Genomic DNA, 23772 nt, shown 5'->3' with positions numbered 1-23772 from the left:
GGCATGGTTTCGATTTCCATTGCTGCCCCGATGACGAAGTAGTGCATCTCAGTACTGCATAAATATGCATAGAAAATTGCTGGACAAAAGTGTTACACGTGAAGCTTGTGGAGTCTACGCGCTCAGCGCTCTTCATCGGTTAACGAAGTGACTGGCTTAACACGTGGCGTGTACACTCGATAGAAATTCCTAGAGTGGAGATACTGGCACTAACCTGGGTTTTAGAAAGAAACGAAAGTGTTAGCTGTAGCACGGTCGCCCAATATGGGTGGAATTGTGCCGTCCCGTACCGAAAGACGGAGGCGCGACGTGGTTAATTCTCATAGCCGTCGTGGTTGGCGTCGTGGATGCCACTGACGACTGTTGCCAGTGCTCGGCTATCCGTGAAGTGGGTAAGCGCGCTGGAGGCTTCTAAAACCATCAGACGTTGCGTTAGCAACTGGATACTGCCAAAGTGGGATTTCGCATAACGCGAGTAACGTTTGAAAACAAGCCTTTCAAGCATACGACGAGAAGAATGGCGCGACGCCAGGGCTACCCTTTTTGCTCGTTTCGCACGGCACGGCCGACGGGAAGTCCCGAACGTCCCTGTCCTTGCGGCAAGAAGGAGAAAGAAAAAAGGTTTCTTCATTCTTCGCGCGCGCGGCAGCAACAACCAACGGGGATGAAATCTCTGTAAAGTGTCGCCCATAAAGCTATTGGTTTAAAACATGTGACAGGATGTCAAGTTGCTATCTGCTGGACGCTGAGCGAATGCCCTTGCAGGGCTTTCAATCCAAAAAGCACCTCAACTCACTGCGGGATGTCGTGAGTTGAGACACTCCCTTAGTCTAAATGGTATTCGTTCGTCGTGGAAACAGCGCGAAGAGACACAGACGAAGACGAAACACACGGGACGAGCGCTGGTATAAACTTAGGAATTTTATTCGAAAAGTCCCGTGAAAACGATCCTTCATTTTAAGGCAGTGCGATCCCACGCAAGCCCATTACATGACTATTAATAAAAGCGTAATGACGGAGTTAAAAGCTAGCCCAAATTCCAAAATGTCACCTCACTGTCTAGCAGTGCCAAGGACGGTTCGCTGACGCAAGTGTCTCCTAACGTGTTTTTTTTTTTTTCTCTGGTACGTTTTTACTATTTTTTTAAATGGCTGGTTTTGGTGATCAAAATTTACTTCAGTGTCACTTAATTTTGGCTCACACCCAGTGTCATGATTCATGGATTGTCGATGCAAATTGTCGTGAGTGTAGGTATGGGCCAAGATTAAGTGACACAGAAAAAATCTTTATCCACGAATACCAGCTGTCTGAAGAGATAGCTTAGGCGTACGAAATAAAAAGATGGGAGCGTCTTGCGCTAGCCAAGTGTCTTTGGCACTGCTGGAGAGTGAGATGACATTTTTGGATTCGGGATAGCTATTTAGCTCATGTCATTACGATTTATTAGTAGTTACGTAACATTACGTTACGTTCTATGGCAGTGCACGGGATCGCACTGCCATAGAACGAAGGGTCGTTTTCGTGTGTCGTCCAAAAGCAATTTGTTAGTTGATTGTAGTCAGCGCTCGTCCCGTGTATTTCCTCTACGTCCTTGTCTTTTTGCCCTGTTTGCACGGTCAATTCCCTCCAACTCGTCCAACTATCCACTCTCCGAAGTGTAAGGTCTGCTTTCGAATCCCACCTTGCACAAGCGCTTTCTTTTACAGCAATGGACATCAGCCCCCCCCCCCCCCCCCCCCCACACACACACACACACACACTCAAGACCAATTAGTGTCAAACCTCGGTTCCACGGTAAAATTAAAGACAGCGCTTGCTCGCATTACCCCCGTTTATCTTCGTGGGAGCCCCGTTCAAAGACGAACCTCCAGCGGCCGTAAGGAATTGTCTAGACTTAGCGAGGAGCAGGAGTACGGCGGCCGCATCCAATACCTTATGGCAGCCTTGCTACCACTCCAGAGTGAAGCATAACCTTCCCGGGTCACGGATCATTACGAAGCCTAGGACATTAAGATGATAAAACAGATAGATCGGCCCTGTACAATTCTTCCTGTGTTTGCAAGCGCACAAACTTTAACGCATCTAGCACCCCCCCCCCCCCCCCACCAAAAAAAAAAAAAAAAATCCAGCATTTGATTTGTGTTGGTACGCAACATTTCTTCAGTATTATATATTAAAAGAAAGTCACATAATCGTAAACGTAAGCACTGTATTTGGTCATGACGGGATGTCGTAAAATGAGATTGGCAAATCGAAACCGTGAGCAGTGGGTTCCCAAAGTGCTTTGCGCGGCACTACGCTGCAAGGATCGTTTCGATTTTGCAACAGGTCTATTCACTAGATACCTAGAGGGATACTTTAACGAAATTTGAAATATACCCGTAGTGTCCAAAAATAGGCTGTCTATGATCCACAATATCCGTAAATGGCAATCGCACGTTTGCATTTTGAGCCTGATGGCTGTATTGTTCGTTATGAACGGCCTATTTGGCAAGCGCTCGGAGGGCAGCCAGGGTCGAACACGTGACATCCGGCGCAATCGTGACGTAGAGTGTCTCGGGACGAGCAAAGCTGCGGCGAAGCTGACGTCCACCGGACAGCTTAGCCAATCCAGCCACCGAAGCGGCCGAAGCACGTCAGTGACCTTAACTAACCGCAAACCTGTTTTTGTACGAAGTTTGAGTGACGGGACGATTGTGACGCCTCGGCAAGTCTGGGACACACAAACGAGAGTCCCGGTGAGAGGGGACTTCCTTTTTTCCTTCTTCTTTCGTGGAGGCCGGACAGCTGGCCGGATGACGTCTGCTTCAGGGCACGTAGCTGCGAGGAAAACGAACTATACGGTGCGCAGTTTAATTATCAACGTCATCACCACAAACAATCGCTGTGTGACAAACAACTCGGACGCCAGCACTCGCCAAGCTTCGCCGCATTGTTTCCGCGCTGGCTGCATATTTATTTGTAGCGTTATTGCGTGCCTTCCGTGTATCGCACCGCTCAAAGCATGCTTTTGAACCGGCTATATGCAGCGCGGAAGACTGCCACACGTACGGGACGATGCGGACACTGTCCACCGTCTGCTCTGGTGCAACGCTGCACTCGATGACATGATCGCAGTTGAGCACATCCTCTCCTTCAACGAGACACCGCTTGCTTTCACCGATGTCGTTCATGATTGTCACAAGAGACAGAGTAACTGAAACGCCAAGTGCGTGTTTTGTGAATCACTAAAAAAAAACAAAAAAACACAGACGTCGCGTCGGCCACACGCGATGCAGCGTGCGCGGCCGACACGACGCGACAGACCCGGCACGCCCCCGCGTGACCACACATGCGCTTGTTTTGCCTTCCAAGAGGACTTCGCTTGCATTGAACGCAAGAGAGGGCGAGATTACTTCTATATATATGCGTTCAGTAGAAACGAATAATCTTACATACCTTTCACGAGCCTTGTGTTGTCTTCTTCAATGGCATCGAATGCACTCATGACTGCGTTTCTCGGGGTCTCTTTGCTACACAGCGTTAGTTGCCGAGGTGGCCGCTTGGGAGCGCCACTCCTCGATCTCTTCTCCATTAGTTCTCAGCGAGACAGGCATTGTCAATTCCTGTCAAGGTTCCTAAACGGGCATTACAAACGAGGGTTTAGCGACATCCACCAGGTGCCATTTGCTAGCTAATCGTTTAATTCGTAAAAAAAAAAAAAAAAAAAAAAAAAGAAAAAAACGTGTATTTTCCGACAAGAAATTGGTGTGTCCGATGTGAAAATTCTCCCTTGAACATATATAGGCCAAGAAGTAAGTTCCGAAATTTCGTTCTAGTATCACTTTAAGAATGGCGCACCCAAAGTGGAGTGCAAGCAGTTCGTGTGAAGACATCTCTGCGCTCAAATTGTCATTGTTGCAATGTCCGTCACAATCTCATTGGGGTACAATACGATAAAAGATACAGTTGTTTCTGGGGTTGAGATAGCATTATCAGGACGTGAATATATTTTATTAACAACACATTTTGCTTTTTTCATTTACATATCGAAGTAAGACACGGAAGATCGTTCCGGAGAAGACACAGTTCTGGTGAGTTTGCCTAATTGTGATTTCTTATAAAAAAACGAGCATTGATACGTGGTGCCTTAGCGTATATATCATAAACATTTAAACGCAGAGTTTGTATTTTGACATTTGTCAAAGTTGGCATTTACCGAACAAGGGTATGTCACGTATCTACGACTACACTCTTCAAAAGTGTAGGTGGTGTCTTTCCTGTGCGGCGTGCCGCTGAGACACAAAGTGGACACTAAAGCCGAGCCACGACGATCATACATCATACAAACGATACGATGTTAGCTCCAGACATGATAACAGAATAGACTTTTTTTCGAAGTGCGCTCCATCTAGCGGCTGCTGCGTCAATTGTTCGAGTCCGCCTTTGTTTGGGCACTCACTCTAAGCATGTATTGAACACATCGAGGTAGGAAGCTTCTGGAGGGGACATCACACCACCACAGGTGAAGCCAGAAGTGTAGAGGGTCACGCACCCCAACTATGACCAAAACTACAGCTGTTATGGTCACCCTCGGGTGCCCGCCGACGGGCACCCCCGGGTGACCTCTAGCGACCTGACCCTCGGTGACCACCGGCGGCGCTACAGAGGGACATGGCCTTGTCAGTAGCTTGTCTGGCTCGCAGCCGAAGGGTCATGAATTTAAATCCCACCTAAAATTCATCAAATTTTTGTTTGAAAGGCAAATTAATTACTTTATAAATTAAAATCATTTGAGACATGCGGCGATTTTTAATTCGCATTACATGTTATGTTTTTTAATCACTTTGATTTCACGCGTGACGTCACGTTTCACGTGAGGTTTGTGGCTTGTTTAAAATTCTCGCGTGAGGTTATGTGGCTGTGACGTCATGACCCTATCGACGAATCAGGATTTTCTCGTCACGACGCCACTGACGCCGGCTTTTCTGCGACAGGAGCTTATTAACCCTATCGCGTTAAAACAGGGTCACCGGACAGATCTATGTGTCAAAAAGCTGCCCAGCTGTAGGTATGCAGTGTAGTATGGAATGGACGTTTTGAAGGTGCAATTGAGGACAGCGGAGCTGGGGCCGCCGCCGGTGCGCCGCGAAGCAGCGTGTACGGGTAGTTAATATTTTTGAATTCACCCGCAGACTGTCATCGCGAAGCGGGTGGGTTAACACGGGTGGGCCGGGTGGGTTAACACGGGGACCCAGTGAAACGCCCGCTGCTCCCGATTGCGCCTCCAAAAAGTGTTACCCATGCGGGACAAAACTTACAAGACTGAGCTGTTCTTTTTTTAATTCAAGAACTATTTTCGTTTGGTTACACAGGAGGAGAAAGGGGCACGCTTACCCATGAGTCGCGAGCCGCACTTGGACTCGCGAAGGGCCGCAGTTTGGCCACGCTGCCATAGGATAATATATTTGGATACCCTATTTTTGGCGAGAATTTCAAACCGAGAAATTTGCGTGACTGAGGTACTCTTAAAAACTAAGTCTTTTCAAATAAATTGGAAAGATAATTTTGTCTTTTATAATAAAGAAAACATATCTAGTTTCAAAAGAAACTTACTGGGCATTATAAATATACACAAAGGTTGTGATTAAAAAAAATGAAGCGCACTGCGTTTATTTGTATTTTTCTGAGTCCCCAAAACGCAGTTATCTTCGATACGTCCACGCGTATTTCCCTCTCTATCATCTACAAGTCCACTCGGCCACCCTTGGGCCTGTAGCACAAGCGGTACTGTTTGCGCACTTCTACGGTTCTCAGATGCTGACACCTCGAAAATCTAAAGTATATTATTTAATGTTTTTTTTGTTTTTTTTATTACGCTCACCAAGTTCAAAATTGGAACCGTCTACTTTTTTTTAACAAATCAAACACTTGATTATGCACACACACACACACACACAAAAAAAGCAATGTTAAGAAGTTGTTTGTTGATTGCAGCAGTATCTGCGTCACTAAAGTTTCGTCATGAAAGCGATTAGGATAGTACCAATTTTTTGCGTTTTTTTTTGTTTTTGTTTTTTGGTGTGATGAGCAATTCTGGCGGTAAACTGGAGTGTTGAGTGAAACATCCGGTATTTAAAACGTGCACTGCAGATGTTAAAAGCTTTTGCGACAAACCAAAAAAAAAGAAAAAGAGAACTCTCATATAGTTTTAGTTTTTGCAAAAGTACGATATTATGATAGAGTACTACTTCTTGCCGCCAGTTACCTTTTTCGACGTGCTTTCTATATTGCGCCTTTATTTTTAAAACGGATTTTACAGGAGTGACTTTTCGGTTCCTAACTGCTTACAGTTAAGAGAAATTGCACTCTTCTATTTTGTGAAATTTCCAATCTGCAATATTCGAGGAAGTTTCGGATGGAATTAGGAAAACCCTTTGTGTTCATGGTGGGAGTTAAATATGATGTATATGAAACAATAGAGTTTTAGTAGATCGTTCCGATGAGTACAATAACGATACCCAATCACCGCCACCGGCTTTGCGCGTGCATCGTTTCGTTATCGGGGGTATAGTAGGCATCGAAAAGACCTACTAAACTCTCTAAAGTCGACTACGAGAACCGCCCTAATATAGACGCGTCTGCAAATACGGCCCCTGGGCACCGCCATCTTGCTTCTGGTGTGGGTAGATCCTCTGATAGTAAAGCATTGCTGGGACCGTGGCACGGTGTAATATAAACTCTTTAGGTGAGGACACGGCGGGGCTGAACGCGCGGCGCGAGGAATCAGATAGCGTTCGTTCGACGGGCATCCGAAAGGCTGCATCATTCCGCGGCCGCCGTGCCCGCGGCTGACAGTGTCGCCGGCGGCCAAACGGCGAAACTGTGTAAAAGCGAAAAATATTATCTCGCTGCCATGACACCCCGGTACACCGTGGTCTTTCTGCATGTGCGACAACCTTGCTGGAGCTCTGTGCGTGTGGAGCTTGAGGTGGCACGAGCCGTCTTGTGCCGTGCCCACGGGTCGACGAGTCATCTGCCGGCGCCGCTTGAAACCATAGTCAGAGAGAGAAAGAGAAAGAGTGAAAAGCGAACTTAATCGGCACGTCGCAAGGAGCGCGCTGTCCTCACTTAAAGAGTATTATCTTACATTGTGGACCGTGGGTACGACTCAGCAATGCTTGGCTATCAGATGATCTACCCACACCAGCAGAAAAACCGCCACGCCCAAGGGTCGTGCCTGGAAACGTCCATACAGAGTGTTTGAAGTAAGAGAGATTATTATTTAGGAAAAATGGTACTTGAAATAAATTCCCGATTCCTTCGCGATTACGTTGTCAACAGCGGCGGACGTAAGGAGGCAAACGTAAAGTATTTTCGGATACTTAATTAAAACAGAGTCACACTCCAAAAAAACGGGAGCGTGACAAGAGAGAAAATACGCTGACAAAACCATTGCTCCCCTAGGGGAGCAACGGCAACGGGAGAAATCTTTGCTCCCCTGCCGTTACTCCCTCAAAGTTGAACCCCCAGAATTAACTTTTGCACTCTTGCATTTAGGCCACTGGGACTAAAAGTTGCGCCCTTACCTCATTTGTTACTAAAGTGTGCCCTTACACATCTAGGTGGCGCTAGTCAACGACAAATTAAAAATGGGTAAAAATGATATTATCGCTTGGGTAGATCTTTTCCACGCTCATTACGTTGAGATATAAGCAACGCTTATTTCACATTTGCGCACGTCTTCTTGCACACGTATTATACATTTTAGCATAGAAAAAGAATCAGAACACAGATGACACGCGCATAACACACACACGATGACACACTAATTCAATATTTCTTTATTGTCACACGCTAATTCAATCGCCACCCCGAAAGGCTACCCATGCGCCTTTTATATTGATCATATAAAAGGAGTCGTTCGGTCAGTGACCATCTCGACCGTGAGCGATGTTACAAATGTGGTGCTGCTTTCGCACCAATATTGTTCTCCAATATTGTTGCTAAACTTTCCAAGGAGTGTATCTCTTACTAAGAAGTAACGGTACACACAGTAATTATTTGTGACAGACAAAAGTCATGTTCTCGCTTCCCCGCATAGACTGCCCCACTTTGCGCATTCGCGTCTCCGTGGCAACCGCGTCGTCTCTTGCGAAGAAAAAGAAAAACAAGCAAACAGAAAACAGCAACCAGAACACAAGTTGTATAGAATAGAAAAAGAAAAGAAAACAAAAATAACCTTTTTTTTTTTTTGGAAACTTTTTTAAAACGTTCTACGCGTCTATTTTTATCCCCGCTAAACCAAAATGAAAATATGAACGCTTTCGAAGCATGTTTTGAAAGCATGCAAAGGGGAAGGACGCCAGGACAACGGTCAAAAGCCGCATGGCCAGTGCATCAACAATGGCGGCGCTCGAGTCAGCGCTGGCTTCCATGACGTGCTGGAACAGAGGTTGCGATCGTTATAAAGTCAGCTCTAACCCATAAAACACGGCCCCTCCTACAATTTTTGATGTTACGATTGTCTGTGGATACCTCCTCCTCCGTTCCGAAACAGTATGTGCGTCGCTAACGCTGGTCATCGGCGATGCAGCAGACGCCGCCATCTTGTCCGCGCATCTTTTGCACCCGCGCTCTTTCTCCCGCGCGCCTCTCGCTGCTTTTGCGCCCGCACTTTTGCTCCCGCGGCTGCTTTTGCTCCTGCGCGCCTTTCGGTTAGTCCAGGTCGAGTGCAGTTAGTCCTCAGCATTTGCGCACGGTAGCTAGCTCAAACCAGGGCCCGTTTTCTCGAACGCGAACCGTGGTTTAAAGTTAACTGTTGTCCCTAGAAGGGGGAATTCCAGTTCACGTGACTGGGAGAGCAGGGGCGCCGAGGGAGGAGCAGTACCTAGAAGCAAAATGGCCGCGGCGTCGCTTAATGAGGGCTAATAGTTCTGCTTGATTCTGCTGAACATTCATTTGAATCTGGCTGTTATATTAATGACGCACCATCAACCTATTAGCACGTCAAGCAAAGCGATAGTTCAGAGGGACTACTAAATTAACCGAAGGCAGCATTCCGCGAACGCATCACTCTTCAGCAGTCCGGGATCCAAGACATATGACGGTACATAAGCCTTGCAAGTGTTTTTATGGTGAGTAAAAAAATGTTTTGCGAACGAGTGTTGGTATTTATTTATACCCTATTGAAAATTCCATCAAGGTACGCAATTTGGGACATTGACTGCCAGTCAGCAGCCTTGGTGGAACGTGATGGACCATCAGACGTCATCTGATGGTCCATCGGATGACGTGTGACTGCCACTGCCAAGGGAATTTCATCAACAAGGGCAGCATTTATATAAGAGTAAAGCTACGGGCATTCATAAATATCGCAAAATGCCTCGATAAAACAAAATGTTCGGAAAAAAAAAGAAAAAAAAAAAGCAGGACTACCGCGCATTGAACCCGCCACCACTTGCGTACAAGTCGGGCACCTTAACCCCTATGCCATGCCACCGCTTTGGATACTCGATTTGACTATTCGTTTTATACGAGATGCTTCGGCTGCAAATGCAGTTAAGCCGTCAGCATGTTATGCAAAGCCCTCGCACATCACTCGCCGTACTTCAGTTCTACTCACCTGCCATGTAGAGTACTTTCGCGTCGTAGAACGATCCTTTTGTTCGCGCGTCACCGGCCCAGTAGACCTGGTACACCTTGACGTCTTCAGCTACACCGCTAAAGTCCCTTACATCGTCGGAACTCACAACAGGCTGGGTCTTGTCGAGCAGAAATTCTACTAAAACATAAGACATTGTAGAGCCCGGGCAGGATCGACAGGTTGGAGCAAGCGGGCAAACGAAACGAGTCGAGAGCGATCGTTCATAAAAGCTCGGCGAAGTCTCTATGACCGAAGCGAAGTGTCGTGTTCGGCACTTCGGCGGGCTTCTGATCAAGGTTGTCGGTCGGCTGCGTGTCATATCTCTAACGTCAGCGGTTTTATGGGCTCACGTCCCGAAATCGTTTTCTCGTGCATAGATTACTTTTCGTATTCATAGATTTGACGAGTATCCGAACGGACTTTACGTCCTTTGACCGTACGTCTGTCTGCACGTCAAAGCTTTTTGACGTACAGTCAGAGACAATCGATGTACAGTCAGAATCGCCACCAAGACATCCTGATGGCATTTCGCGGCGGCCGACTGCCACCAGGAAACCATCAGAAAGCCGACAAGCGGGGTCTGACTGGAGTTTGACTGTCGGTCAGAGTAACTTGTTGGCCAATCAGACATGCTTGACGTACAGTCAGGCACAGTCAGCGGTCCACTAGAAAACATTGACTGCCAAACAGGGTTACATTGATGGATTTTCCCTTCGGGTACTAATATGTTTATTTGCTACAATATGCACACCAAGTCGTGAGCAGCGATCACTTTGCGAAGAAAGGGGGTTATCCTCAATAAAGTCTTCGTTGTTTTTTTGTTCACAGTGCGCCGACAGTATGCCGACAGCATTGAGGTTTCTACATATCTCCGGTGGCCAGCAATTCAACGGTGACGAGAAGCTTAGCTTCTCGTCACCGGTGAATTGGTTGGGCAAACGGAAGAGATGGCAAACAGTTGAGATCAAAAAAAAAAAAAAAAATTGGGTTGTGTGTGTGTTTATACAGCCTAGAACTTGGTCTGCCTCACAGGGGCGACGAGTCTCCCAGCTGTAGATGAGCAATTTAGCCAGTGCGGCACAACCGCTAGCCTGGGGTCTTTAACGTGCAGCACGCAGTAGTGATACACGAATCGCAGAAACGTGCGTCGCAAGGAACGAAAACGAGACTACAGCACCGGAATGCCAGACTGGAAGAAACACGGGAAAGTTATGCGTTGTTTATGGCGAAACATATTGAAGGAAATGTTTCCTACATTTTCGAATATTCGTCGACAAACTCTACCATAGTAGCTAAAATTTCTTCGTACCATTGGAAGCAAATAAATTGGTCTTCAAGTACAACATTACTATATTTTGACTTAAAATACCATACTAGATCGATGACAACCAGCGGAAAAAGAGGATAAACAAAATGACTGGCTTGTTTCACCGATAGATGGCACATCTTATTGCCCAATCAAAAATAATTATTGTTGTTCTATATCCAGCCGTTTATTACAGTACCTAGGTACTTTTCCCTTCCTAGGCACCGTGGTTTACCAAAATGGGTTTACCATCGCTTCGAGAAAACTGGCCCAGATGGTCTCTTCGGAGAGTTCAGAGGACCAACTGCTGCCGTTAGTCCTTTGAGACCATCTTTTTTCTTAGAGTGCACTAATTAACTTTTTGGTATTGGAGGCTTCAATTAGAGATTTGCAGTCCGTCATTTATTGTGGCTAAACCAGTTCAGATATCTCTGAAAAAAAATATTTCTGCTTCGAGTTATTGCGTGCCGAATTTCGCCAATCACGGCAAAAAAGAAAAAAAGAAAATCGGAACTAACTCGGGAAGAGGCGCGCCAAGGCGGAAACAGTTTCACTGCCGAGGAGACGTTATAGTGTGACGTTGGTTGCGCGTAGATTGCTGTATGATACCAAAAATTTCCATTCCTAAATCGGCACGCGGCCTGCTCCCGCGAGCCGGTTTGGGACTGGGTCAAAGGTCACGACTTGGTTTGCATATTGTAGCATAACCGTAACTCAGCGATATCTGTCTCATTGGTGTAAAAACGATAAAAGAAACTCAGAAGCGCAGTTATCATATATTAGAGACGCGGGCGATGACTTTCAAGTTTTAATTGGCTCGCGCAAGAACAGGCACCGAGCCGATTTGGGATTGGGCCAAAGCCTCTGGTCACGTGCATAAAGCAACTTATGCATCCCCACACGTCGCAAGCTGACGCCTCTTCGGCAGCGAAACTGTTTCCGTTCCTGGCGCGCGCTTTCCGAGTTGTTTTGATTTCCTGCTGCCGTGGTTGGCAAAATTCGCCACGAAATTGCTCGCAGTAGAATTTTTTTAGACCCCTTTATAGATTGAGCCTTAGTAAACGACGGGCTGCAAATTTCTAATTGAAACAGGCAAGTTAAAACAACGAGTTAAAAATCAATTACTGACTATTTCTTAATTAAGCCTAATAAGCACCTTGGACCTGCTTCCTTCCGCCCGCCACCGTGGATAACATAATCCGAAAGGAATCGTTTCATATTTCAGGTTATCTTTTTTTACATACTGTCACTTTTACCTGAAACACCTTCTCTATACTCGTGATAAGTTAGGCTCTGAATAATAAGAAAGTTATCGCGCCAAACAAACAAACAAAACGCAAGCAGTGCGCTTTATTTTTTATCATCCTTTTATTGTACGCTCATATTTTTCTTAGAATCCTCTCACGCGAAAGTAAATTAGCGACGGAGGTAGACAGGTGTTTATATTCGTTGCGCCCGCTGTGTCCGTAATCTCGGTGGCTCCCTTGGGACTTACGGCTCCTGGCAAGCCTCGGAAGGCCTCAGCAACATCTTACAGTTTCGCTTGCTTAGCGTCTGCTATTTAAAAGTCGCGATACTGACCACGGCCGCGCTCTTCTTATGAGAAAGTCTCTACGGGGGATGGGCAACTCGAAAAGGGATCAAGGCAATTGCCTACCTAGGCGGAAACGAAGAGATTCCTACAATTCTTCTCCGACCTTCGCCCCAAGGTGGTTTTCGTGCTCGTCGTCTTTTGCACCGTTTGTTACGTTTATCATAAAGGCAGGGGTAAATTATCGCATCAATCAACGTTTCCGCGGAATGTAAGTGGATGCTTCTCCTTCCATAGGCGACCACCTTGCCGAGGGCAAGCAGGAAGAATGCATTGCGAAGCGCAACTTCCGATCAAGGTTGATTGACTCGAGAAACCCGCCTCTCGGCGGCAAAAATTGTTCTCAGAGTCACCTTGGTACCTGCCGAACATTCCGTTGACTCTTGACGTTACAGAAAGCAAATAGCGCAAGATAATGAGGACGAGTGGGTCAAGCACCGATTAACAACTGACGTGTCCCTAAAGACAAGCCTGAGATTATGACCATTCTATACAAAAATATTGATTTTAATGAAGGTTAGTTTTTTTTTTTTTTTTTTTTAAGCGAGCTCCACAAATGAAGCGTTTTTATTATCTGCGTGAGTTTCAAGTGGAGTTCCCTCGCGCAATTGGATGTGCCTGGAGATATATCATCAATTGGTTTTACCGTCTGCTGGGAGGTCATGCTTTGAGAAGAAAAATGCGGAGCCGCGTGCTCCGCGAAGTCTGGTTCGGAATGTACCTTTCGTTGGATGATTGCCTGTGGCAATGTCGCTTTTATGCGTAAAGACTGTTCTCAAGAACCATAGATATCAGTACTTCTTTTGCGTTAGGTGCAAACACTCGTACTCGTGTCGCCCGTAGCTATTGGTACCATCTCTTATGAGTTATGATTGATTTTAAGCTTTCATTGTATAAGCGTGGGTACCAACAATGAACAATTTCATCTGCACATCTGCAGCTTTTTCGCGTTATCGAAAGAAATAGTTGCTACTAGGCTAAACCTTGGGTTCTGCTTCTTCGTAGGGGTGTGTAAATAGTCACGCACTCAAATAATGCAGTGTCATTGCTAGCTTCAACACGGCAGAGCAAGTCGGTGTGTCTTGCCTTTTTTTTTTTTGCACTGCGAAGGATATGAATAACGCAAGATATGAAAGATCCGAATCACTGTTCGCAAACCCTTACACTTTTGCCTTTGACGTGCATCGTAGCGTCATGCGTCTCGTGGTGTGTCTCTTGCGGGTGATAACCTAAGGATGAGTAGGTAATTGTAACGTTAGCTACGTCGTTGGTTTATCTGAAAAAAGGGATAAGCCTCTAACGACTCAATTTTTGCCCCCCTTACACGATCCTCAAGCAAGAGAACTGGTGTGCATCGTGACTGAAATGACGACCCAACAAGACCAGTACCCGAAGAGTTACTGCACTCACCTCGTCTACTCGGACGTGGTCTTTGACCCCAAGCACCGGAAATTCCTCTCCACCAAAAATGGTATTTTCAATTTCTAGTCCTTCTAAAATGGGCTTCGGTGATATGGTAATTGTGTTGTGCTTACTTCGTTCTACTCAAAGGTAGAATATGAAGCAGAGTAACAAAAGAGAACAATTTGTACAAGTAAACAAAATTTCGAAGGCAACCTAGTTTGGCTACACTTACACAAGACCTTTGATGAAACAAATATAATGTTTTTTTTTGTTTTTTTTAGTCAAGCAATGTGTGCGTTCATTGTCGTAGCGAACGCAGTAGGTCAACAATAAAATACTGATGGAAGGAGACGAGCGAACGGCGTGCCAAACGTAAAATCTTCAAACAAAACGGAGACGATTCTCGAGATATTAAGCAGGATATTCCCGCATGAATAAGCTGATCGTAGGTTCTCTTGTGTCGTGAAGGTTGTGGCTCTGTTTGCCTTGCTGCATAGCCGACCTGGACGAATAGTACGAAACCTTATCTTTCGACAATAACAAACCATATTTAGTTGGATATGGCCAAACCGATTAACATTAACACCGTTAGATTATGGCATGGCCGTCAGCCGCCGAGTGCCTGGGTACCGCCTGGGATGTGGCTTGTCAAGGGAGCGCGCGAGGTGTGCACCAGGCGGTAGAAAACATGAACCTGGTTCGGTCGACTCAACGACTGCGTTTGGTCGCTTAGTTTCGGTCACATTTAAGTTTTGTGTGGGATGTAGGAAATGCTTAATTTATGTATGTTAAAGCTAGATCAGAAAATATCAGTACATATCAACATGCATGATCTGTAGATGCATAGCTGAATCGGTCGGAAAGATAATTGTTGCAATCGGGAACACATATATCAAATTGTGCTAGATTTCACCGAATACGTATGTCAAAATTAATTTTTTTTATAAAGGCCCTAATTTATATACTTCAGCAAAGGTGTCATACACATGGATATAAAGCTACAAAACTTCAAATGGACGAATTATTTTCATTTCGACTTAAGTAGATGTTGTGTGTTGACTTGAATTCGTACCTTACTTTCAAACCATGTTGTCGAGGACACTATTGTTTTCATCGCAATAAGGAGAAACGCATCTATAGAATAGACGAACCTGCCAATGCCCCAGGGTTTATACCAAGCCTCAAGTTAAACAATTTCTTTACGATTGCTTTATGGATTTCACAGACAAGAGTTTCGATCTGTTCCGGCGGAACCAGGGCTCGTATAACATGAGCCAGCTGGTAGCCCTGAACCCGCACCAGACGTTGAACGTGTACCTGAACGGCCTGACGGACATGGAGGTGCAGTGGTACTTCGTCCAGATGACTGAGTCCCTCATGTCCGACTACCACTTCGACGGCGTGGCCTTCATCGGTATCGAACTTTCTCTCGAGAACGTGCAGCAATTTTCGAGAGTCATCGACGTAAGTGACCTTATCATTCTCTGCGAAGGGCTAAGAAGGGCAACCTGTGCAAATTGCGCGCTTTTCCCAGCGGTTGAGTGCGAACCCACTGTTCACGCCTCAGTGTCATTATAACCGCGGTGTCATTTCAAGGATGGCACTAGCGACACAACTGCACTCCGCGCCGCATCCACGACTCCGAGCTACTCTCGCCCTTCTACCCTCACCGGCAGAAAATCGCCAGCTCAGGCCAGCACCTCGTACATAAAGACCAACGCGCTGTTTCCAAAATATACAGCGCTCCGTCTGTGTCCTCTTCTTTGTCCTTCGTTGTTTTTGTCACGCTTTTTTTTTTTTTGTAATTATGTTTACGAACAAGTTCGCGTTCGACAACACCAGGTGTGCTCAATGCGCGTGCGCCGAAACCAGATTTCCGTGAGAGGAAGCGTTTGCGCATGCGTAGTACCGACAGCAGGGTCACTGCAGTCATGTGACGCCAGAAAGTTGAGTTGGTGTGCAGGTGTCGTTCAGGTACACACCTTCCGAATAACAAAGCAGTACGGCAAGAATTTTCGGTGACACCTAAAAGAAGGCCGACGCGGGGCACGTTATAGACAGGAGTGATGCGTCAGCTTTAGTCTGATACTCGTGTCCTCACTGGTTGAGTGGACGAGTTCAAGCCAAACGTCGACGCAGCAGTCGTTTTTGTTCTGGGTTCCGCGTTGGTCTTTTTATGTGACGCCGAAGTTTCGGCGTCTTAGCTTATCTCAGGCGCTCGGCGAAGGGAACGTCTCAACTTCTCGCTCATCTTGCCGTGCAATCTGGCACCCCTGAAACATGTCATGCTAAGCTGTGTAGGCTTGAATCGCGGGACCACGCTCGCCGGCTAAATGGTCGTCACGCCCTCCCCTTCTTGCTCGCAATGCATTCGTGCATATAGGCAGGCTTGTTTCACGGTAACATTCACCAGTGGTTGTAATTCCCAGCAGAAGTTCACGTCGCTTCTCTTTCTGCTCTGTAGTGTTTTGCAACACAAAAGCTGCAATAGAAGCCCAGCCTTTATCCCACACTTTCAGCTCTCAATCACAGTTCGGCGTTTTGTAAGTACTCGCAGCCGAAGCGCAATAAAAGTCAACGATTGCATGCAGTATGCGGAGCTTATTATGCAAATTGTATCTTGATGCATAGTTGGGGTATTCATTCATATTGTCTTTTTTAGGCACATGCTCTGATAGTTATATTTTTAGTGTGTGAATATGGTAACTCTGAACGGAAATCCCCACGAAACATGAGGACAGTAAAACTTCCCGTGTAAAAGACCGATCTCGCCAAGCGTTGGGCGCATGCGTGACAACTTCACAGGAGGAAGGTGGCAGCTCTCGTGCCGCGCCCTACCCCCGCACGTGCAGAACAACAACGATGTTGCCGCGCGTGCAGAAAGACTGAAGTATCTTCGGTGCATCGTGGCTGCGGCCGCTTAGCCATTCGAACTGGTCAGAGCCGTAAATGTAGAGAGTTTGGCCATTCGTTGGGAAGTATAGGAGACAAATGAGGAGGCGCCATTGGCCGAAAGCGGGCTGGGCGTGTTCCAGGGCGTCTTCAGAAATTCGAATGTGACCAACCAGAAGCCGGAAATAATACCCTGGCGGTGGTCGCGAGAAACAAACCTGATAACTGCATTGGAGTAACTCTCAATGGCTGAAAATATGGTACACGTGATGTTTCAATCACGTTAATCCAAAATGATGGTGGAAGAGTGCGACTAGCGGAACGATCGGCATGATCCGTACGCCAAGCGCCCAGGGCCGGGAATCTGCCGTCCGAACGTCCGTGCAAAACAGAGTTGCGCGGTGCATTCGTTTCTTACATCTTTCTGCATGATCATAATCAAAACAACACGTGCACCCTATTTTCAACCACAAAAAGTTACTACACTTCACTCTTACGCGTTTATTAAAACCATATACGAACATAGACTTTTGATCAGAACTGTTTGCCGCTACCACCGCTAGGGGATTCTTTTCGGCTTCTGGTTGGTCAAGAGAGCATGCCAAGCCCTCTTTCCGACCCTGCCGCACGCCCTGACTCTGCCCGCGCCTCCCATTGACCAAACTCTCTCAATACACGGCTCTGGAACTGGTGAGATTGGTCTATTCTTGACACGCAAACCAAAGAAATGTAACATTGATCATACTGCCCTTGGGTGTAGCAATTTCGTGCTACGTTGTCAAGGCTGGCGAAGCTTTTAGAGTTCAGTAGTATACACCTTTTCCACAAGGGCCCAACCATTTTGAATGTCGTCACATCTGGTATGCGATGGAAAAAATCGTTTTGTTCTTTCTACGCCGGGGGAATGTGCTTACGAAAAATGCATGATTGTCACACATTCTTGTTTTGCCACACCTATATTTTCTCGTATATTCTAAGTTGAAATGTTTTATAATATTTTTGTCCCGCATACCAAATACGGGACCCACCCGAGGGGGAACGACAGGAAACAGAAAGCGGCTATTAGCGGCGAGATGTTTCGGTGGCGCCCTCATATGGTTACCTTTCGTGACGTAATTACCTTGCGAGCAACAAGTTCGATGGTGTTTGTAATGGACATGGCAAAAGCTTGAAATCATAGCGTCCTTGAACCAACACTGTCAACACCGTCAAAATCGAAGTCCTCACGTTCTTCTTATTTCCGTCCATGAGATCTTCTTTGCTGACGTCATAGTCAGCATTCGGCCAATCGTGGAAGGCCGACCACAGCGACGCTTTCAATCGCGCACGTCGCCAATAGCACTGCTGTGAGAGCACGTCGAATTTGTATGTTTTCCGCGCGCGCGTTTGTGCGAACGAACCCTTTTGGCTTGGCATAGGCACCGCACGTAGATTCACAGTGGCATCCCATGCTGGCTCGCTTCCTCTGGGGTTGTAGAACACTCCACAATAATAACTCACTGTCTTATTACAATGGCCGTCTTTATTATGTTTTTGTAAAAATCAAAAGTGTAAGAATATTTTGCTATCTTTTTGTTCGTGTTTCTTCACGATTGTATACCTAAGAGTACCAAATGCACCTTTTTTTAAGAACGAACAGCTTAGCTATATCTTTGCGTCGTTTTACCATAATTTTGTTGTGAAAAAATGTGTAATGTCTTCCGGTGGGGTTAAACTAACCAAAATTTAGCCCGTTTCATTCGGTCGAGGGGCGACGTACTTTTGAGTATTGGTGGAAAAAAAAAAAAAAAAAAAAAACTGTTCTTGACATCTACAACTATAGAGTTTGTAGAAACAGTGTATCAACTGACGGGTTTCCATAGAATCTTTATACAGTTTAGTTACGTGAATTACGGACAAATAGTCAAATTTCCTTAATCGCTTGTTTGTTTAAAAAAAAAGAAGGTAAAACATGTTTTTTTTTAAATAAAAATTTATAATATCAATACTTTTTTTGTAATACTGTTCATTTTTCTAAAATTAGGCATTCCATTTCGCAGTCACCGATGCAAAATCTACTGTTTTTACTCAAGTTATTCTACATAAATTAAAAGTAGGAGATTGCAGTGGTCATCGTAGCAACGTCTCTGCATTTAAAAAAATTATAGAAAGTGGCACCGCTAATATGCAGTCCAAAAACTATTCGACTAGATTTAGAAATATATTTTGAAGTTTGGAAATATTTAAATGATAAGGCAATCTATATGAAGCCTTCACGCGACGCCATATTGTTGGTCGCTGTCTGCAGAACGCCCTCAGAACTCGCTTCCACTATCTTCGTCTGCCAACCACACCAATGGGTATTGGATGGAATGCGCACGGAGCATACATAATCGGGCATTATTTTCAACTACGATATCTGCTCTTGGCGAAATATAAATTGTAGCTAGCTCGAGCATGTGCGTTGCCAAGAACTACCAGCAATTATGGTGTCTCATGACTTCCTTTTATTAGGATGTTAGTTCTGATTAAGAACGTTAAAAATAATTGAAGCATGTGGAGCTGTTCTGGAGGCAAAAGCTCGAGCTGTAAACAGTGTTTTTTAGGTTAACTTAACCACCGAGGGAGCCTTATTTGGCCGTGTATTAGGGATGGATGAAGGTCCTCTCGCATTATTATTCTGTTCGTAGAATTTTACGCCAACCGTTAGAGTGATCATTCAGAGAAAGAGGTCTAAAATAGAGTTTGGGCGAAAGTGCTTATGACTCACCTCCAAAACAGAATACACAAAAAAGCGACTACTTAAATGTATCATAAATTCACGATTGCGGTATATATTCTCAAAGCATGACTCGATGATTTGTATGCAGAAGTTGAAAGAGGCCCTGAAGAAACATCCTTCGAGACAGTTCTTCGAGATTATTTTCGGTGGATACGTCAGTGATCTTGAAATCGATCCCGTTGAAGTCGCCAACCGACTCAAAGTCATCGCCGAGTGAGTGCGAAGGTGCTATAGCCGCTTCAGTACGTTAAGGGTTACATGTTCGTGTGGACATTAGACAAATTTCAAATTCAAGAGTGAAAGTGTTTGTTTGTTTTTTTACCTTTCTTTGCGCGCATTGGCGATTCACTTTAGATTTAAACAATGAAAGTCGCTTTGTACTGTATTTTGCTTGCAAACGTTTTCAACGTCATATGTATGAGCGCAATCATTTGTAACGTCATAGTTCCACTATGCGTTTAAAGAATGCGCCTGTCGATCTACAACGTTAGGCCAGCAGGTCGCGGTAAAAGAAGGAGGAGAAGTGGCAGGCCAAGGCGAAAACGTTCCGTAGACAGCGCCGGGAGGATAGCCAAGCGTCCGTACGCAGAACTACTCTTCTGCTTTTTTGTTTTTTAGGGGAAAAACGAAAAACCAACCAGGTTCCTCCCTGCCTCCGTTGTACGGCTTTGGCGTTGTGGAGGCGGAGAAGTGCGGAAGGAAAGAAAGTCGTAACTAGGCAGGAATGACGCGCTCTACTTGGTTTCTCTTTATTCTAAAAAAAGAACGAAAATAGGTGTTTTGGAGAGTGACCGCTCGGTAAAGGGTCGTTCGGTTGCATATCCAAAAAAAGATTTCCCCGAGTACAGCCTGATTCTGTTAGGCCGGAGTCAACTGCTTATGCCCGTGTCCCACTAGAGCGACGGACAAAAAAAAAAAAATACGACAGCGACAAGCCTCAAACCAGAGTCTGTCGCGATTCGAGAGGCTTTGTAGAATAAAGAAGGCAATGCTCAAACACGAGCATCATACACGCGAAGGTATCTTTGACAAGCTTGCAATCGCTCGTGCTTACTTCGCGAGCACCGAACAACTAAACGTCTGCCAAAGGTACCATCGCGAGCATGCTGCATGGGTTTGAGGCTTGTCGCTGTCTTTTGTTTCTGTCTGTCGCTCTAGTGGGACACGGGCATTATACATCATACAAAAGACTGTGTGTATAGAAGATTCGAACCCGAGTCACCGCAAGACCCGTGCTTATAATCAGATTCTTGGCACCAGGCATTCGAACCACGGATAATGTGATAACTTATGTTTGTAGACTGTCTTTTGTTTGATGTCTGAGCAGTGTGACCCCGGCTTTAGAGTTGGGTCGTTGCCGCAATTTTGAGATGAAACAAAGGTTTTTGTGTTACTCGTGATTCGCGCCGTTCCCGCTTCTTAACCGCTAGCTATCTCCAGTTAACGTCACCGGAGGTGAGCGCCACCGCACTCAATTGACACTGCTTTCAGTGGCCGGTCTAAAAACTTTCGTTCACAAATAGAGACAGTTCCCAGTGGATCGCGAACCAGAATGAAGCAGCCGTCGAAAAACCGTAATACAAAAGTCTGGAAAAACGACTAAGCGACTTGTGTATGCAGGTTGTCCCGAGAAAATAGAACCGTCGTTTTCAGACCGGGTAAATAAACTATACATCGCAGGAAGCTCAAACCCCGCGAGAATGTGACGCTACGGGTTCGTATAGGACGCAACATTTTGAGACCATGACATTACCTGGATCAAAAGATAATGAAGAAAAAAGAAATGTCTCTGGTGAGCCAACGTCCACTGCCTAGTATCTCCAAAAAAAGAAATTGCATTGTGTGCGCATGTACATTGATTTCAGTAAAGACGAATTGTCAGCAAGAAAGAAAGGAACATTATTTTCATATTAAGGAGTGCTTTTCACGGATATAAAACACGCAACCTACAAAATGTCAGTTCTTGTTTTAAATATATTAGGTTTAGCTAGACGTCGGGTCATAAAATAATTTCGAATTTCTCATTTATCTTTTAATTCATGTTCCGCCGTGTTCTCTAAATTTCGCGTTCTATTCCAACCTATAAAGAAACATTCTAACGGATTTCAAGCTTTTTGCGATGCATAGTTTATTTACTCGTGTCGAGAAACACGGTTTTCTTTTCTTGAAAACTTCCTGTATACATGGCTTTCAAGCAATGCCATTGCATCCTCCTGGTGGTTTTTCGTCCTTTCTCTTGCTTAAAAAACAAATTTGATGGCACTAATTGTATGACGCCGAAGGTAAGCGATAAGCAAAACGCCACCACAATGGGAGCTGATGTAACGTCAGTGCAAGCGATGTATGAAGACTTTGAACTCTTGTAATGGTCTGCGTGTGTACAAAAATGTGGTTGAAAAACCCTCGAGATTCACCCCATCACATCTGATGCGTCGCAACAAGGTAACCATAATGCTCCACCTGACGACAGTGTATGGTGTCAACACCTATTTGGAAAAGCTGCCTTAGTTGGAAACTTTTAAGCTATTGTGCCTTGTTTAGTGTTTTGCTAGCTTGGGAATGTCCACTCTGTTATCAACGAAGCTCCGTATTTTTACAAGGAAGTCATAAAAAAACGAAAAAAAAAACACTTAAATATTTAAGAGAACAAAGCGACGACTCTCACAGCTGTTAGGGTCCTGCTTTTGTATCTGTGAGTGCTTCAAAACTGGTTCTCACACTGGCGTCGATTGCTTCCACATAAACTAAAATGAAAGCAATGACCAGAACACCCAGGCAATCATGACCACTGTGACCACTGTGACCGTGACTCGTGATTGCTGCACTAAGCTGCGTCTTGAATGACTTGCCATATTTTGTATGTGGAACACTTGCCCGGTGACCTTGTTGTTGCTGTAGTTTCTGTCGCTAAGAACGTAACCAATGCAACTGTCTGAATCAGGTTTCATCAGTTTTACTGTTATCTTATTTTACAAACGCTCTGCTTCTTATACAAGTCACGATATCCTGGGGAAGTAGCGCCGCCGTTGCCTTCCCTGCCTGCTAGACGGACACAAACAAGTACTGACATACGGACGACCTAAACCTAGCAGAGCGAGTGACTGATCTGCCGCTGTTGCCATGGCCATCGCCGATTTCGGTCCTTTCCAATCTTTGAAGCTTTCAAAGGGTCGTTCTCAACCAGTTGCTCCAATATGACTATGGTGTGTCATCGTGCTAAAAGCGTTCTTTGCCCATATACGCGATTTTAGCACTCTGTGTGCGATTAGCTTATCAATCATCCTGATCTCCAGCAATCTCGCACAATAATATTGTTCTTCTTGCGTATTTCAAGACAGGGAAATTGTTTTTCAATGACTCCCGGCACCGACGCCTCGTGTGGCGGCAGAGCGAAGATGTGCGCCTGCTTCGCCGGTGTGTGGATAACAAAATCTGGGTATACAAGAAACGTCCGTAAAAAGCAACTTTTCACCGGGAATTCACATCGACTCTCCAAGAATGAAAAGGCCAAAAAGAAACTTCTCATTCCACGGAGCAAAAGGGTGGCCATACAGGGAGCTTGTCGCTACTTTCCCAGGATTCACTGATTATACTCCCTGTGAACAACATGCGCGACCAAGAGCATGACGTTTTGAGTAGAATTAATTTTGCCTCTATTGACGAAGTTTGGACAAAACGAGCGGGTTGGTAGGGATAATTAAACTTGAGGAACAAAACGAGAAGGGACGTGTTTGTGTTTGTCCGTCCCTTCCCGTTTTCTTCGTCAAGTTTAATTAAACGTAAAGTTTCTTCTGGTTTTTTTTTTTTGTTTTTTTTTGCTCACCCCGCGAAACTTTTTGTTTGTAACTGACAACCCTGGTCGCGACTTCACGCGTCGAAATGATAAAAGGCTGCTACCGAAGTGTCTTGTCAGCATAAATGCAGCTTTCTTCGGGATGTAAATTACTGAGCTAACTTAATGTTGTTAAATGCACAGAGGTATATAGGTTTTCTACGCGAATCAGGACTTTCTCGATTGTTATCCATTGTTATCGATTCGGTTTTGATGACTGCTCCATAGTTTGTTATTGTTTAAGAAACTCCTTTTGCAATTTGGTAGTAAAGAACTCACGCTTCTTTGTTCTTCAAAAAAAAGGGGGGGGGGGAGGTAATACGCCGCAACTTAGGGGGGCACAGCCCAGTTGACCGGACGC

At 45.4% G+C, this 23772-nt stretch overlaps 1 protein-coding gene across 1 annotated transcript in view; it reads left to right on the top strand.

Annotated features, from left to right (window-relative positions):
- The first annotated feature begins 13866 nt into the window (after window positions 1–13866).
- LOC120844060 overlaps window positions 13867–23772 on the top strand; it is a 41599-nt gene continuing 31693 nt past the window's right edge. Inside the window, exons 1-3 of the mRNA XM_040215660.3 lie at window positions 13867–13993; window positions 15152–15390; window positions 19668–19792. Coding sequence (XP_040071594.2) covers window positions 13888–13993; window positions 15152–15390; window positions 19668–19792 — 470 coding nt within the window. The 5' untranslated portion in view covers window positions 13867–13887. The remainder of the gene's footprint in view (window positions 13994–15151; window positions 15391–19667; window positions 19793–23772) is intronic.

Source organism: Ixodes scapularis, unplaced genomic scaffold (genome assembly GCF_016920785.2).
Source record: "Ixodes scapularis isolate PalLabHiFi unplaced genomic scaffold, ASM1692078v2 PGA_scaffold2__306_contigs__length_199485367, whole genome shotgun sequence".
NCBI lineage: Eukaryota > Metazoa > Arthropoda > Arachnida > Ixodida > Ixodidae > Ixodes > Ixodes scapularis.
The sequence above is the reverse complement of the archived record's forward strand: the minus strand, read 5'-3'. Positions and strand labels throughout refer to the sequence as shown.